General features: G+C 43.8%; 2 protein-coding genes, 7 non-coding genes and 1 pseudogene across 9 annotated transcripts; 9 read left to right on the top strand and 1 right to left on the bottom strand.

Annotated features, from left to right (window-relative positions):
- The first annotated feature begins 68 nt into the window (after positions 1-68).
- ppp2r3c (protein phosphatase 2, regulatory subunit B'', gamma) lies at positions 69-3,615 on the top strand. Its single transcript, XM_076160976.1, has 13 exons — positions 69-259; positions 380-501; positions 900-1,004; positions 1,154-1,266; positions 1,357-1,454; positions 1,555-1,625; positions 1,720-1,852; positions 1,951-2,006; positions 2,126-2,201; positions 2,383-2,519; positions 2,790-2,927; positions 3,046-3,105; positions 3,285-3,615. The coding sequence occupies exons 1-13, from the start codon at positions 193-195 to the stop codon at positions 3,477-3,479; spliced, it is 1,371 nt and encodes a 456-aa protein (XP_076017091.1). The 5' UTR covers positions 69-192; the 3' UTR covers positions 3,480-3,615.
- Positions 3,616-5,507: 1,892 nt separating this feature from the next.
- LOC143009037 (U1 spliceosomal RNA) lies at positions 5,508-5,671 on the top strand. The gene has a single exon (XR_012964647.1). It is a non-coding gene; the product is annotated as a U1 spliceosomal RNA (small nuclear RNA).
- Positions 5,672-6,214: 543 nt separating this feature from the next.
- LOC143009045 (U2 spliceosomal RNA) lies at positions 6,215-6,405 on the top strand. The gene has a single exon (XR_012964653.1). It is a non-coding gene; the product is annotated as a U2 spliceosomal RNA (small nuclear RNA).
- Positions 6,406-6,961: 556 nt separating this feature from the next.
- LOC143009043 (U1 spliceosomal RNA) lies at positions 6,962-7,125 on the top strand. The gene has a single exon (XR_012964651.1). It is a non-coding gene; the product is annotated as a U1 spliceosomal RNA (small nuclear RNA).
- Positions 7,126-7,631: 506 nt separating this feature from the next.
- LOC143009039 (U5 spliceosomal RNA) lies at positions 7,632-7,747 on the top strand. Its single transcript, XR_012964649.1, has one exon. It is a non-coding gene; the product is annotated as a U5 spliceosomal RNA (small nuclear RNA).
- A 377-nt stretch (positions 7,748-8,124) lies between these two features.
- On the top strand, positions 8,125-8,260 carry LOC143009041 (U5 spliceosomal RNA; annotated as a pseudogene).
- Positions 8,261-9,039: 779 nt separating this feature from the next.
- Positions 9,040-9,230, top strand: LOC143009044 (U2 spliceosomal RNA). The gene has a single exon (XR_012964652.1). It is a non-coding gene; the product is annotated as a U2 spliceosomal RNA (small nuclear RNA).
- A 557-nt stretch (positions 9,231-9,787) lies between these two features.
- LOC143009042 (U1 spliceosomal RNA) lies at positions 9,788-9,951 on the top strand. The gene has a single exon (XR_012964650.1). It is a non-coding gene; the product is annotated as a U1 spliceosomal RNA (small nuclear RNA).
- A 357-nt stretch (positions 9,952-10,308) lies between these two features.
- LOC143009038 (U5 spliceosomal RNA) lies at positions 10,309-10,425 on the top strand. The gene has a single exon (XR_012964648.1). It is a non-coding gene; the product is annotated as a U5 spliceosomal RNA (small nuclear RNA).
- Positions 10,426-12,180: 1,755 nt separating this feature from the next.
- fam177a1 (family with sequence similarity 177 member A1) lies at positions 12,181-14,780 on the bottom strand. Its single transcript, XM_076161037.1, has 5 exons — positions 14,630-14,780; positions 13,863-14,039; positions 13,702-13,768; positions 13,433-13,530; positions 12,181-13,351 (listed from the first exon to the last, which is right to left on the bottom strand). Exons 1-5 carry the CDS (start codon positions 14,696-14,698, stop codon positions 13,115-13,117), a joined length of 648 nt encoding a protein of 215 aa, XP_076017152.1. The 5' UTR covers positions 14,699-14,780; the 3' UTR covers positions 12,181-13,114.
- Between the last annotated feature and the right edge of the window lie 307 nt (positions 14,781-15,087).

Raw genomic sequence — 15,087 nt, 5'->3', positions numbered from 1 at the left:
GTCATATCCATATACTGTAACGACTATATCTATGTTCTTATTTTGAAATCAGAAAGGAACTGTAGCCGGAAGTGTCATTGTTGTGTACTAAGCGAGCCATAGCTTCTTCCGTGTACACAATTCTGTTTGTTTTTCGAGTTTTTAGATGAAAATTGTCAAACTAATGAAAATTCGGGATTAATTTGGATAAATATGGCAACGGAGAAACAGCCTCACTGGTCTGATATTCTGAAAAGAAGAATTGCAAACCCAAAGAGCGGTGAGAAAGAGGAATGTTTGGCCAAGCGGAGCTAACCTGAGCTACTTTTAGCGTCTAACTTCGCCACATCATTTAAAGTTTAAATCGTTGCTGTCACTTTGTTTATCTTTCGTTTTGCAGATGAGAGAAGCGAAGAGGAAAAGAACGCAGAGGAAACCGAACTATTCACTAAATACTATTCGGAGTGGAAAGGAGGCGACGAGCAGAGGAACTACAAAACTATCCCACGGTTTTACTACAAGGTGTCTTTAAAGTTTACGACTTCTACTAAATATCAGTGAGACTCATCTGATTGTAATGAATTAATAATGGATTAATTGTATGTAAAGTGTATTGTGATTACATTTCGTATACAGAATAAACAGTGATTCGTTATATTTAACGACATTTAATGATAATAATAATAATAATAATAACCGTGGTCAGCATGTGTTTTATGTGGGTCATCTTAGTTGAATAGCAGTGTGTTTGTGTGAGTGTTGTCCATCATTCCTTCAATCGCCCCCAAACTTGGCAGAAACGTTGTTCAGGCTTCATTTTCAAACGTTTTACATTTTTATGATATGTTTTATTTGCATTTAAAAAATGATAGTAATGAATCCTGAGTGATGTCACAGTTGTTGTATATGTTGTTGTCTAGTTGCCAGCAGAGGATGAAGTGTTGCTGCAGAAGCTGAGGGAGGAATCCAGGGCCGTGTTCCTCCAGAGGAAGAGCAGAGAGCTACTGGATAATGAGGAGCTGCAGGTACAACACACACACACACACACACACACACACACACACTGCAGCAGTGTCTATATGTCTGCCTGGTGTCTTTGCTTCTCCCTTCATCTGTGTGTGTGTGTGTGTGTGTGTGTGTGTGTGTGTGTTTGTGTTTGTGTGTGTGTGTGTAGAATCTGTGGTTCCTGCTGGATAAGCACCAGGTTCCTCCAGTGAACGGAGACGAGGCCATGATCAACTATGAGGCCTACCTGAAAGTGGGAGAGATGGCCGGACCAAAGTGCGAGTAAGTCCCAGGAGGTTTGATCAGCAGTGGTGTGTGTGTGTCTGTAGAGAGCAGAATGAGCTGTAACATCTTCTCTTCTCTCTCCTCCAGTAAATTCTTCACTGCTCGAGTTTATGCCAAGCTCCTCCACAGCGACCCCTATGGGAGAATCTCCATCATGCAGTTCTTTAATTACGTCATGAGAAAAGGTGTCGTCCTTCATCCGTCTTCCTCCTCTGACCTGTCTGTCATGCTGGGTGTTATCTCTGTCACTGAGTCTGCTCCTTGTGTGTGTGTTTGTCTGTCCAGTGTGGCTGCATCAGACCCGGATCGGCCTGAGCCTGTATGACGTGGCGGGTCAGGGTTACCTCAGAGAGTCTGTAAGGAGCCGGCGCTTTCAAACTCACACACATTTCTCTCACACACCCTTTGTCTGGTGGTGGTAGTCATGGTGACTCTGCTGATTCCCTGTAGGATCTGGAGAACTACATCCTGGAGCTGATCCCCACTCTGCCTCAGCTGGACGGCCTGGAGAAGTCCTTCTACTCCTTCTACGTCTGCACCGCCGTCCGCAAGTTCTTCTTCTTCCTGGACCCCCTCCGCACCGGTGAGGCTGGACACAGAGCTAGAGTGTGTAGTTTTACAGTCGGCAGCAGATTTTCTCTTACTGGCGGTTTGCTTCTGTGTCTGTCTGTTTGTTTCCAGGAAAGATTAAAATCCAGGACATCTTGGCCTGCAGCTTTCTAGATGATCTGCTGGAGGTACTTTCTCTAGTGTTTGCCCCGAGTATTTAACCAGTAAAGCTCCATGTTCAACTGTTTTCCACATTAAATACAGAGTCATGTGATCATGTGTGTGTGTCTCTCTCTCTTGTTTGTAGTTGAGAGATGAGGAGTTGTCTAAGGAGAGTCAGGAGTCTAACTGGTTCTCGGCCCCGTCTGCTCTCAGAGTTTACGGTAAGTGCTGAGGTTTCACCCTGTAGGGAAAGAGGACCTCCCCTTTCAGGTCGCTCTGTGGGTCAACATGGGGTCATGTTCAAACCTTACCTGTGTCCTCATTAGTCATCAGTCAGAAGAACCCTGTCCTGTCTGAGGTGGATTGTTCTGATTGTATTTCCTGTTGTTGTTTCCTCTGCAGGTCAGTATCTCAACCTGGATAAAGATCATAACGGCATGTTGAGCAAAGAGGAACTTTCCCGCTACGGCACAGCAACGCTCACCTCAGTGTTCCTGGAGCGAGTGTTTCAGGAGTGTCTCACCTACGACGGAGAAATGGTACAAAGACGACACGAGGGACACGAGGGACACGAGGGACACGAGACACAGCTGTCACACACATATCTGATCTCTCTCTCTCTCTCTCTCTCTCTCTCTCTCTCTCTCTCTCTCTCTCTCTCTCTCTCTCTCTCTCTCTCTCTCTCTCTCTCTCTCTCTCTCTCTCTCTCTCTCTCTCTCTCTCTCTCTCTCTCTCTCTCTCTCTCTCTCTCTCTCTCTCTCTCTCTCTCTCTCTCTCTCTCTCTCTCTCTCTCTCTCTCTCTCTCTCAGGACTATAAGACCTATCTGGACTTTGTCTTGGCTTTGGAACACAGGAAGGAGCCGGCGGCGTTACAGTATATTTTCAAATTGTTGGACATGGAGAATCGAGGTTACCTCAACGTTTTCGCACTCAACTACTTCTTCAGGGTAACAGCAACACAAGCACACAGACACACATAACAAAAACACACATTCACACACACACACACACACACACTGTGCTGTATCAGTGCTTCATGATGCTGATCTGTGTTTCTGTCATCAGGCCATTCAGGAGCAAATGAAACTCCACGGTCAGGAGCCTGTCTCCTTCCAGGATGTCAAGGTGCAGTACACACACACACACACACACACACACACACACACACACACACACACACACACACACACACACACACACACACACACACACACACACACACACACACACACACACACACACACACACACAGTGCAGTAGTAGCTGTGGGGTCCTTTACCTGTCTGTCTCTATGATCTCCCCAGGATGAGATCTTCGACATGGTGAAGCCCAAAGACCCGTATAAGATCACACTGCAGGATCTGGTGAACAGTTGCCAGGGCGACACGGTGACCAGCATCCTGATCGACCTGAACGGCTTCTGGACGTACGAGAACAGAGAGGTGCTGGTCACCAATGACAGCGACAGCGGCAGCAATGTAGACATGGAAGACACATGAAGAAGAGTTTGAGCTCAATGACTAAACTGTAAAAAGATCCATGTGGAGAAGTTTGAGTTTGATGGCAGCGTGATTTATTTAAAGATTCTGTGCATTCCTGTTTATTCTGTATAAAAAAGTCAATATTGGACCCTTTCATACGTTTTCTCAGTTTCTTCAATCTGCTTTCTTTTGTTTGTTTAACACTGAAAACAGACAGGAGAGGGGAAAGAAAAGCAAAGTCAGTGGATTTCAATCAGAGTAGAATTAACCTACACCGTTTGAACACCCCACAAAAGGAAATCATCATGTTCACCTCTTTGCTTGCCAGATGAAATCCCTCACCCCTCCCTCTATTTCGCAATGGCTTAAGGATACAATGTACTTTCTTAGACTCGAGAAAATCAAATGCACTATGAGGAACCACACTGATAAATTCTATCAGAGATGGCTACCTTTCCTCTCCTATTTCACAGGGTTACAGGCTATGCCAGACCAGTGACTGATTACCAGAACAAAGATCAGTTCCTTTTAATTTAATTTTATCATTTTATTTTGCATTTCAGGCAGTCCAGGACGGGGTTGTGTGACTGTGGGGGAACCATATTTTATCAACTTTTTTAGTTGTATATAACGACCAACAGTTAAGCTCATTTTACAGGCTTTCCTATGTGGAATGCAGTGGTTGAAACATCTCTGTATAATAAATGTGTGGCTCCCTTCATCCTCTTGAACTCCACACTTAAGTGACTACTGGTTAGGTAAAGGCTCTATTTGACCTCTGACATTAAGGTATATAAGTAGAAAAATTAGTTAATGATGACGGTTAAACCATTTCACACAGAGCGCTGGTCCTTACCCATGACACAGACAGCCCAGTAGGTGTGAGCGTTTTGTCACTGCAGGAGAAGAGAAAGCGACACCCGAAGAAGCACCAGGGTACCTCCAACAAGAAGACCAACCCCCCAGGTTACCCGCCCCCACTCACGACCCCGGAGCTCAGGGGCAAGCTGCACAAACGCAAGGAAGGACCCCGACGGAGTATCCAGGTGAGCCGGCGGACCATCCCCCCACTCCGAACTTGAAGCATACGGCAACGAAGATGAATCAACACAGCAAGTAAGGGAAAACTCACTGCTTTAAACAAAATAACAGAAAAAACGAACTTTACACTAGTGAAACTGAAGTAACGTTACTTCAAACGACGATGCTAAAAGGGGAAGCTCGCTTTAGCCAAACTTTTCGGGGTTTTGGACGAGTAGACGCACTTTTAAACATTTTTTATCGTGCCATATTAATTTGTTGTGTAGGGGAATTTGTTGTTTTAACGCTGTGTTAAAGTGCTGGTTGCGTAACTGATTGAGTTTATAGTAATATATATATTACTCTTCTCTCTTGCGTCGCTTCTCAGCAATTTGGTTAAGAGTAAGAGTGTGTTTCTAATGTTTAAATAATTGTTTGAATTAGAAAAGGAATCATTTCCCCTTTTTATTAGTAAGAAATTCGAAGTCTTACGAAACCGCAACATCGCAAATTGGAATTGGAATCATGCTTGCATAACAGTAGTTCACATTCCAGGCCAGCAGGTGGCAGTAAACCTAAAATCAGCCCACCAGCAGTGACGGAAGTAGGAACCGGTGTTTACTTTGTAACTACTCGTCCTTTCCTTTTCATTTATCTGATTTACGCGTCGGTTAAACAACATTACAAGCATAAATGTGGTTTGCTTCATTTAAATCGTTATGTTGCGTGCCTTTCTTGCATTCTCGTAGCAGCCTAAAGCTGAAAATGATACTTTCGGGGTACAGATTGAGCAGCAATGCCGCATTGGATGATGGGAATGTGTTCATTTAATCGAGGATAATATCGCAAATAGTCTAATCATAAATGTATGAGAGCGGTCACGTCAAGTTTGGTGTGTTCATTCACGAAATATTAACAAAGCGTCACTGCGTCTGGTAAATGACAATCCGTGTGGATTAGTGACGTGACCGTGAGTCGCTGAGGAACGTCTGTGAAAGACCTTAGCATCAGTGACCGTAGCAACTCATACTTACCTGGCAGGGGAGATACCATGATCATGAAGGTGGTTCACCCAGGGCGAGGCTCAGCCATTGCACTCCGGTTGTGCTGACCCCTGCGAATTCCCCAAATGTGGGAATCTCGACTGCATAATTTCTGGTAGTGGGGGACTGCGTTCGCGCTCTCCCCTGATCAATGTGTTAAATACAAAGTTCTTCGGTATGTCATTGCTTACTTTATTTGTACATACGTTCTCTCTAAATTGTCTCAACTCGCACTTTTTTAGTCCAAAATAATACGAGTGTAATCAATCTAAATTCTGCCTGGAGCGCCATTTATTGTGAAGGACGTTGAACGCTCACGCATGCGTTGGTTTCCTCTCTTCAGAGGAAATTCAAACGAGTTGTTCTCACTCCTGGCCAGCAGGTGTCAGTAACCGTAAAAGCAGCTGCCCAGCATCAACGAAGCAGGAAGTGACCCGTTGTCGACACGCTGTGTGCTGTACTGATTTAAACAGCGCGTTTGGCCAGTATTAAGTTAATACATACATTACACATTACATTACACATACATACATACGTTTGTAAGATCCGCGACCTTTTTAAGTAACGTTGATCTTAGGCGCGATCCCGTGACTGTTTTTACCGGCTTTATTGTATTTTTCCTGTCTGTTTAAACCGTGAGCTGGTGTGTGTGAGCGGAGATAGACTCCCTCCGCCCCGACATATAGCAGCATCGCTTCTCGGCCTTTTGGCTAAGATCAAGTGTAGTATCTGTTCTTATCAGTTTAATATCTGATACGTCCCCTACCCGGGGACCATATATTAAATTGATTTTTGGAGCAGGGAGATGGAATAGGGGCTTGCTCCGTCCACTCCACGCATCGACCTGGTATTGCAGTACCTCCAGGAACGGTGCACCCCCTCATGATGTTCAATAGTAATCGTCATGCTTAAAGCAAATGAAAGTCTTATGATGAAGTCGTTGCATAAAGTCTTGTTATCCTTCTGTTCGCCCAAAATCAAACGTAAAAACTCTCCTGTGCTCTCTGTTACTGTTGAAGCTGTTGATTAGATATATCAACATTATACCAGAAACTCAGCGTATTTGTTTATGAACAACAAATTTGCCATGGTGTCATATTTTATGAGCCGGAAACTCGGTCTGGACGTGGTGACATCATCCATCCTTTGTAATGGGCGGGGGCGGGGTTACAGCCTGGATAAGGCGCCAGTTTGTCGTAGATTGTGAAAGCATGTTGCTCTTTGTTTTAAATACATGATGATAGTTTCGCTGTAAGCGATAATAGCAAGTATTTGATTTGTTTTAATCGATACGCTGTGCGCCTTTTCCTGCATTGTCGTTGTAAGCGATAATAGCTTGTGGTGGATGTGGTGTGTGTGTGTGTGCCGAGTGTCTGTGACCGTGAGTCAGAGTTGTAGTTCTGTGAACGACTCCAGCATCAGTGACCATAGCAACTCATACTTACCTGGCAAGGGAGATACCATGATCATGAAGGTGGTTCACCCAGGGCGAGGCTCAGCCATTGCACTCCGGTTGTGCTGACCCCTGCGAATTCCCCAAATGTGGGAATCTCGATTGCATAATTTCTGGTAGTGGGGGACTGCGTTCGCGCTCTCCCCTGATCAATGTGTTAAACAGAAAGTTTTTCGATATGTCCTCGCTTCTATATTTGTACATACGTTCTCTCTGAATTGTCTCAACTCGCACTTTTTGTAATCTAAAATAATACAAGAGTAATCAATCTAAGAACTGCGTTCGCGCTCTCCCCTGACCAATCTGTTCAATAGAAGTGTACTACTCATAGACGATCCATCATGGACATCGATAAATCAATGTCTTAATGCGCTTTACTTACGAATGTTAAGCCCTATTTATATTTTCTTACATTGTGTTTATATTTGTAGGAGTAATAGTAAAAAGATAGTAACTGTTTAATGAAAAACAAAGGAATTTAAATGTATAGTGTTTATGTTCACTAGGCTGACTAAAAGTTCTGCATGAAGCAGGTTTGACCTGTAGGTGGCGTTCTAAGTCTTCAACCTTTGTAGAGGAAAAGCAGTCTTAAACCGTAACAGAGAGCAGAGAGGCAGAGAATGGGCTGCTACACTCTAACTCTGAATCATCAGTACACTCTGGGTTCTCTTCAGATCGTATAAATCTTTCGCCTTTTACTAAAGATTTCCGTGGAGAGGAACATTAAGAGTTTCAACCAATTTTTTGATGCCCTGCTTTATTGCGGGGCTTCCTTTCACTGTTTAAAAGTAACTAGCGTTATAAAGCGTTCGCTTCACAGGGACATATTCCCTGCTCTCTGGCCATGAGAGGTTCGGAGTGAGTATGTTAGTAGATGCCAGTCACACACATTACGTTGTTCCTGATTCTTCATTCTTTGTAGATTAAAAGTAGCTGAAACTACTCACAATAAATGAAGACAGTTTGACCCCTTATGCACATTTGTCCTGGCACTCTTCAGTAATATTGGTGTAAATTATAATAGAAACGCATTTGATTCAAAAATATATAAGTTGAAATAAGCAACCTGTACATTCTGCCACAGAAGGTTTAGTCTCAGATATGTATGATGTCTGAAGTAAAACCAAGTAGAATTATACAAAAACAAATACTTACGAACCCCTCAACCGTATTAGCGAGCGCAGAGGCAGAGAATGGTCTTTCGCCTTTTACTAAGGATTTCCGTGGAGAGGAACATTAAGAGTTCCAACCAATTTTTTGATGCCCTGTTTTACTGCGGGGCTTTCCTGTCCGTGTGAAAAAAATACGACATTGCACACCACAAGTGACTGCTGTGGGATCTCTGGTGGTGCGTTGTTCTGCCGATTTACCTTATGATGCACCACAGGTGTGGCACCAACCGGGGGGAACATCTCCATCCTCCAAGGATCGACCCCTCATGATGTAAACAATATGTTTACGTCACTTTACTGCAGCGGGCTCCTACAGGTCGCTCATGAAAGGTTCAAAGAATACGTACATTTGACAACACATGGTCACTTGATGAAGCTGTTGAAATTTCTATCCAATCAAATAAACAGACATCCGGGCCCCTTTTGTCACAAATTGATTACAAACCAATCAGCTAATAAATTAGGCTGCTGTCACGTGACACTAACATTCAGCTTACTTTTATTTTGTCAAAGTAGCTCTCAGAGACAAAACGTTTGGAGACCCCTGGTATACATTTTCTGGTTGGCCTGCGTTATTCAGGTGTTATCTGTTCTGTCCCTGACAGACTGCCACATTCACTCAAATGATTAGCATGAGTTCACTCACGTAACGCATAGAGCGCTTCAGCTGTTTACCAGCAGTAACGGAGCAGGAAGTGAGTCTTTATAAAAGGTCGTTTTGAATTAATCTGTATTATACTTTGATCAACATCATCATTCCACCTCATGACTGTTGTGTCTGCCTTGTTGTATTCTTGAACACCCCCCCCCCCCCCCCCCCCAACTGAGTTTAACCATGAGCTGGTGTGTGTGAGCGGAGATAGACTCCCTCCGCCCCGACATATAGCAGCATCGCTTCTCGGCCTTTTGGCTAAGATCAAGTGTAGTATCTGTTCTTATCAGTTTAATATCTGATACGTCCCCTACCCGGGGACCATATATTAAATTGATTTTTGGAGCAGGGAGATGGAATAGGGGCTTGCTCCGTCCACTCCACGCATCGACCTGGTATTGCAGTACCTCCAGGAACGGTGCACCCCCTCATGATGTTTAATATTAACAGTCATACTTTAAATAAATGAAAGTCTTATGATGAAGTCATTGCATAAAGTCTTGTTATCCTTCTGTTCGCCCAAAATCAAACGTAAAAACTCTACTGTGCTCTCTGTTACTGTTGAAGCTATTGATTAGATATATCAACATTATACCAGAAACTCAGCGTATTTGTTTATGAACAACAAATTTGCAATCTTGTCATATTTTTGAGCCGGAAACTCGGTCTGGACGTGGTGACATCATCCATCCTTTCTATTGGGCGAGGGCGGGGTTACAGCCTGGATAAGGCGCCAGTTTGTCGTAGATCGTGAAAGCATGTTGCTCTTTGTTTTAAATACATTTTATGATAGTGTCGCTGTAAGCGATAATAGCAAGTATTTGATTTGTTTTAATCGATACGCTGTGCGCCTTTTCCTGCATTGTCGTTGTAAGCGATAATAGCTTGTGGTGGATGTGGTGTGTGTGTGTGTGCCGAGTGTCTGTGACCGTGAGTCAGAGCTGTAGTTCTGTGAATGACTCCAGCATCAGTGACCATAGCAACTCATACTTACCTGGCAAGGGAGATACCATGATCATGAAGGTGGTTCACCCAGGGCGAGGCTCAGCCATTGCACTCCGGTTGTGCTGACCCCTGCGAATTCCCCAAATGTGGGAATCTCGATTGCATAATTTCTGGTAGTGGGGGACTGCGTTCGCGCTCTCCCCTGACAAATATGTTCAATACAAGTGTGCTATTCATAGACGATCTATCATGGACACTGGAAATCAATGTTGTAATTGGCTTTATTTTCGAAGATTAAACCGTAATTTAATCTCCTACATTGTGTTTATATATGTACGAGTCATTGTAAAAAGATATGAATTGTTTTCTGAAAAACAAAGTAATTTAAATGGATAGGGTTTATGTTCACTAGGCTGACTAAAAGTTCTGCATGAAGCAGGTTTGACCTGTAGGTGGCGTTCTAAGTCTTCAATCTTTGTAGAGGAAAATCAGTCTTGAAAACCCTAACAGAGAGCAGAGAGGCAGAGAATGGGCTGCTACACTCTAACTCTGAATCATCAGTACACTCTGGGTTCTCTTCAGATCGTATAAATCTTTCGCCTTTTACTAAAGATTTCCGTGGAGAGGAACATTAAGAGTTTCAACCAAATTTTTTGATGCCCTGCTTTATTGCGGGGCTTTCATTCACTGTTCAAAAGTAACTAGCGTTATAAAGAGTTCCCTTTACAGGGACATATTCCCTGCTCTCTGGCCATGAGAGGCTTGAAGTGAAACAAAATATGCAGGGCTTTCCTGTCCGTGTTAAAGAAGTAAATCGCTTAATTGGGCCTCACGTGTGACTGCTGCCTACTGCTCCATGCAGTGTCGGTGCTGTGTGATCTTTGTAAATGTGAAGCACCACATCCAAGTCAGTAGACACCTGAAGATGACAGAGGACGAGCTGGTCTACAACGTCCACCTGGCTGTTAACTTCCTGGTGTCTCTGCTGAAGAAGAACTGGCAGAACGTGCGCGCCCTCTACATCAAGAGCACCATGGGGAAACCCAGCGCCTCTACTAAAGGACCTTTTCTTACAAAATAAAAATAGGAATTTCTCCAGTAACATTGGTGTCCTGTGTTTCCTCTTCACTGCCTTCATGTGTTTGTAACTCGATGTAAAGATCAGCTTCCTGTTAGCACTGTGGGTTAAAACATTTACAACAGGGCGACAAACTATGGTTTGAAGTGTGTGTGTGGATGTAAACCTCAGCAAATTCATAATCTAGAATCAAGTAATGACTTATGTTCAAAGTTTTAACCCTGGTAATGTCCTCCTGTTTTACATACGTACATTTTACATCCCCTGGGGTCAAATTAACCCCAACTTGTTTTGACTTGTCTGAAGCATGTAGTGTAAATTTTTAATTAATTGTGTCACACCTCAGTCTGACTCCAGTCCAACGCATCATCACACATTTTTCCATGAATTTCGGAATTTAGGGCCAAAAGGCCTTGTTTACCCAAAATATACCCTATTTTTTTTTTGTAAATATTTGATGAGATCTGGACTATTTGACATATAGCAGATTAATATGTCATAGTTTAGTGAGGGTGCTGTTTTTTGTATGACAGCCCATACTAACACTTTTTGTCCTCTGGGGTCAAATTGACCCCAAAATTGTTTGACTGTTATTTAAAGTGTACATTTTCAATTAATTTTGTGTTACACCTTTAGTCTAACTCCAGTCCAAGTCATTACCACAAAAATGTCCCTTAATTTTAGAATTTAAAAGGAGGGGGTGATCCTAGAAGAGGAGAGAGATGTTTCCCTCGTTTGTGGCTCAGGAGAGCTACAGGAAGGCTGCACAGCGCGTCACACCTGTGGCGCATCGGAGGAATCGCCTGGACGGTACGCCGCACCTGTGGCGCATCAGAGGATGATCACGAGGGAGCATACAGGCACACAGCAGCGGCCCATTGGGAGAGAAGTTGGAGCAATTCCCGAGAGAGAGAAGTCAGGCAGAAGGCTCCAAGGACTGAGGACCGAGATTCGGCAAGAAGACCCGCTACTGGCCCGAGGGAAAGGAGGCCAGAGCTGGGGACGGTCCTCAGCGGTGATATGAATGTCTGCTACTTATTATACTTTGATGTTTATGGACTTCCTCCCTTCTCTCTATCTCTCTCTCTCTCCTCTTTCCCCTCTTTCTCTATAAAAAAAACTATCTCCAAAACAGAATTAAGATTAAAGTTCAGCAGGTAATCAGGAAGCTGTTTATCAGGATAGAGACTTCCTGTCCCACACAAGCAACAAACCTGTGAGTGAGTATGGCTGCTGGGAAGGAAACAAGGAGGCAAAGTGCTGACAGTAAAGTGGAGTCATTCATTCATTGACCCCAGCAGAGTGACATCATCTCTTCTGTTCACTCTGCAGAACAAAACAACTCGAGTCAACGGATCAACTTCAGGTTTTTTTTATTAATACATAAAATATAAATACATATCTACAGATTATAGGCTTGTTGCACATGATCTCTTTACTGTGTAGAGTTCCTCTCCTTCATTCATGTAAATAGACTTAAATCAACTGTACATTGGCACAGTGAGGAAGAAACCAGAGAGACGAGGAAACCATCGACCTGCCCAATGCTTCTGAAGTTAACGGATGATGTCACTGATGCTCAGATCCTCCCTTTGCGGTTTCACTTGCAGCGTATATTTAATGCTCATTTACAAAATCTGTCCTTGAAAAGAAAACATGGACTCAGGCCAACTGCACAGCGAATGGAAAGAAAATGCATCAATGCTCAATTTGCGTGGGAGACATTTTAAAATCTATAGCAGATGGAAGAACTTCAACAAAAAGCAGGATAAATGAGTCAAAGCCTCCTGTTATTGATCCCTCCGACTCTCAGCCCTCTGAGTCGTGACTCTGGTCCCGTCTTACTTCATCTGCTCTGGGCTTTAAAGCTCAACTGTGTTTTCACAAGGACACTTGGAGGATGATCCCTGAACCCCACTCACAGGCACACACACCTGATGTGGGCGACACCCTGCTGGTGCCTCCGTACCGCTGATAGATAAAGCACAGATGATTTAGAGGCTGCGTCAGTCAGAAAATCCAAATTTAAGAAGGGATTAGATCCAGCACTGGATCTTTGTCATTCCATGTGGTTTCCCTTTAGGACAAGAAGTCATAAAGGAAATCTAAATAAATCAGTGTTGTCTGCGGTTAGAGGCTCTGTACAGTTAAACATCCATATGTAGAGCCACAGATGCAGCCACACACACAACCCTGCCCCCCCCACCCGTATGAAGACCCCCCATCCGTCACATAACATGAAAGGAAAACAGGTTAAGACTTACAAACGGAGTAAATGTGTGTTTGTGTGTTATTGGTATGGGCCCATCAGTGTGTCGGTCTGATGGAGTTGATCCGTGTGGATGTCCGGAGTGTTGAGTGGAGGCTCAGGGTCCAGCTCAAAGCTGACGTTCACAAAGGAGGCGCCGGACGCCTCCGGCTGCTCCAGAGTGGCAGGAGCGCCGCCCTCATGCTCCGCCCTCTGCGTCGCCTCAAAGCGATGCTCCGCCTCCTCAGCCAGACGGTCCTCCTCCTCTTCCTCCTCCTCCTGCCGGACGTCGGGAAACACTTGTGATTAATCACAACGACATTTAGTGCAGTGAACATGCAGCGTGCACACGTGACCTACGTCTTTCTTCATGCGGTAGTACTCATCGATGGCGTACTGGTATTTAGGTGTGGTGATGCCGAATAGAGAGGCCAGTCTCTCCCCCATGAAGTCGCACACTGCAAGGAAATCAAATACACACACCCATATTTGACTAGATCAGCTTACAGTATTACAAAGGGTGCAGTTGAAAAGCACTAAATCTGATGAAAATGTGAAGCCAGCAGTAAAATGTTCTGCTAAATTTGATCTGCTGCCTGGGACAAAGTGATATTTGAGGATCTGCTGACCTGAGACGGTGCTGGTGGCCATTCTCCACATGTGGAACCAGAAATAAGGACCCCAGGTCAGTTTGGACTGGAGAACACAAGAGAGGTAAGAAACTCAGAGCACAGATCTGCGCTGACAGACGTTGCCCCTCTCCAGGAACACAAAACAGTCTTCAGCCTACCGCATCTACAGTGATGACATCCTTCTTCACTAGCTGCTCCTCCTCCTCTTCATCGGTGCTGTACTCCTCCATGGTCTCTCCGCTGGCAAAGTAGATGGTCTTGCGGGGAACCTTCACCTTCCCCACCGCAGACTCCCCCATCTCAACACTCTCGAACTCAGCCGACTCCTCTGGAGTCTGGTGAGAAGCAGATGCAAACAGTGTGTGTTGGCTTAACTCGGACTCTGACTGCTCCATACAGTTTTACCTCATATCATATAGCTGCATGCAAGTTCTTAAAGCCTTATCAAAATAAGGAGAGTTTATCTTTTGGATATTATTCCATAAAAACAAGATCCTGGCCTCCTTCAAAATGTAATTTGTATTAGAAGTACATCAATGCTTCACCAGTGTTTTGTCACTCACTCATTCATATTGATTCATTACAGTTTATTTACAGTTTATTACAGAACAACACTGTTATACTCAATGTGTTTATGTTTTTTTTGCACTCTTATTTGAATTTTTCTGGGCAAAAATGTAGGTTTTGTCCTTCGCCCTGGGTTATTTCTTACACAGTTAAACCAATATACCAATGTGAATCTAAAGCAAACATCCTGTCAGCTTTCCTTCACGTTCTCTTCTTACTTCTACTACTTTAGCCTCCTTAAGCTACTTTTGTTTACGTTGTGTGCGTTAGCTGCTGAGCTAAGGAAGTGACTTGCAGTGTCGTTGTTTTCCCGTTCACAGACACAGAACATGACGGCAGTAATATCATGAGCACTGACCTTTTCAGTTTCCATAGCAGGTCCCAGTGAAACGTTGGAATTAGTTAAATACAGCGACAGATCCGCCATGTCACAGTCGAAGCTCAGCCCGTGGCTCAATGTTGCTACGCGTGTAGTGTAGCCGTCAGCAACATCAGCATCACTTCCGGTAAGGGTTCTCACAAATAAATGCACTTTGCTTTAGAATAATTATTAGTAAATTCTCTGTATTCACACAATCTGTAACTACAACTACAACCCTAAGCCTTGGTAGAAAAAATCTAAAATCTAAAATGCCAAATAGAAAGTAAACAATAGAAAATAAACGATCAAGTAATGTATAGATACATGTTAAAGGGGACGCCACCAATTATATAATTCAAATTCACTTTAATTATCACAAGCAAACACAATTAAATTTGTAATCCCGTCGTTATAAAAAGCTTCAGAAATGACCACAGCAGGATGTTTGCCGGTGC

This window comes from Genypterus blacodes, unplaced genomic scaffold (genome assembly GCF_046128005.1).
Source record: "Genypterus blacodes isolate CSIRO-AG114 ecotype Tasmania unplaced genomic scaffold, CSIRO-AGI_Gbla_v1 ptg000109l_1, whole genome shotgun sequence".
Classification (NCBI taxonomy): domain Eukaryota; kingdom Metazoa; phylum Chordata; class Actinopteri; order Ophidiiformes; family Ophidiidae; genus Genypterus; species Genypterus blacodes.
The sequence above is the reverse complement of the archived record's forward strand: the minus strand, read 5'-3'. Positions and strand labels throughout refer to the sequence as shown.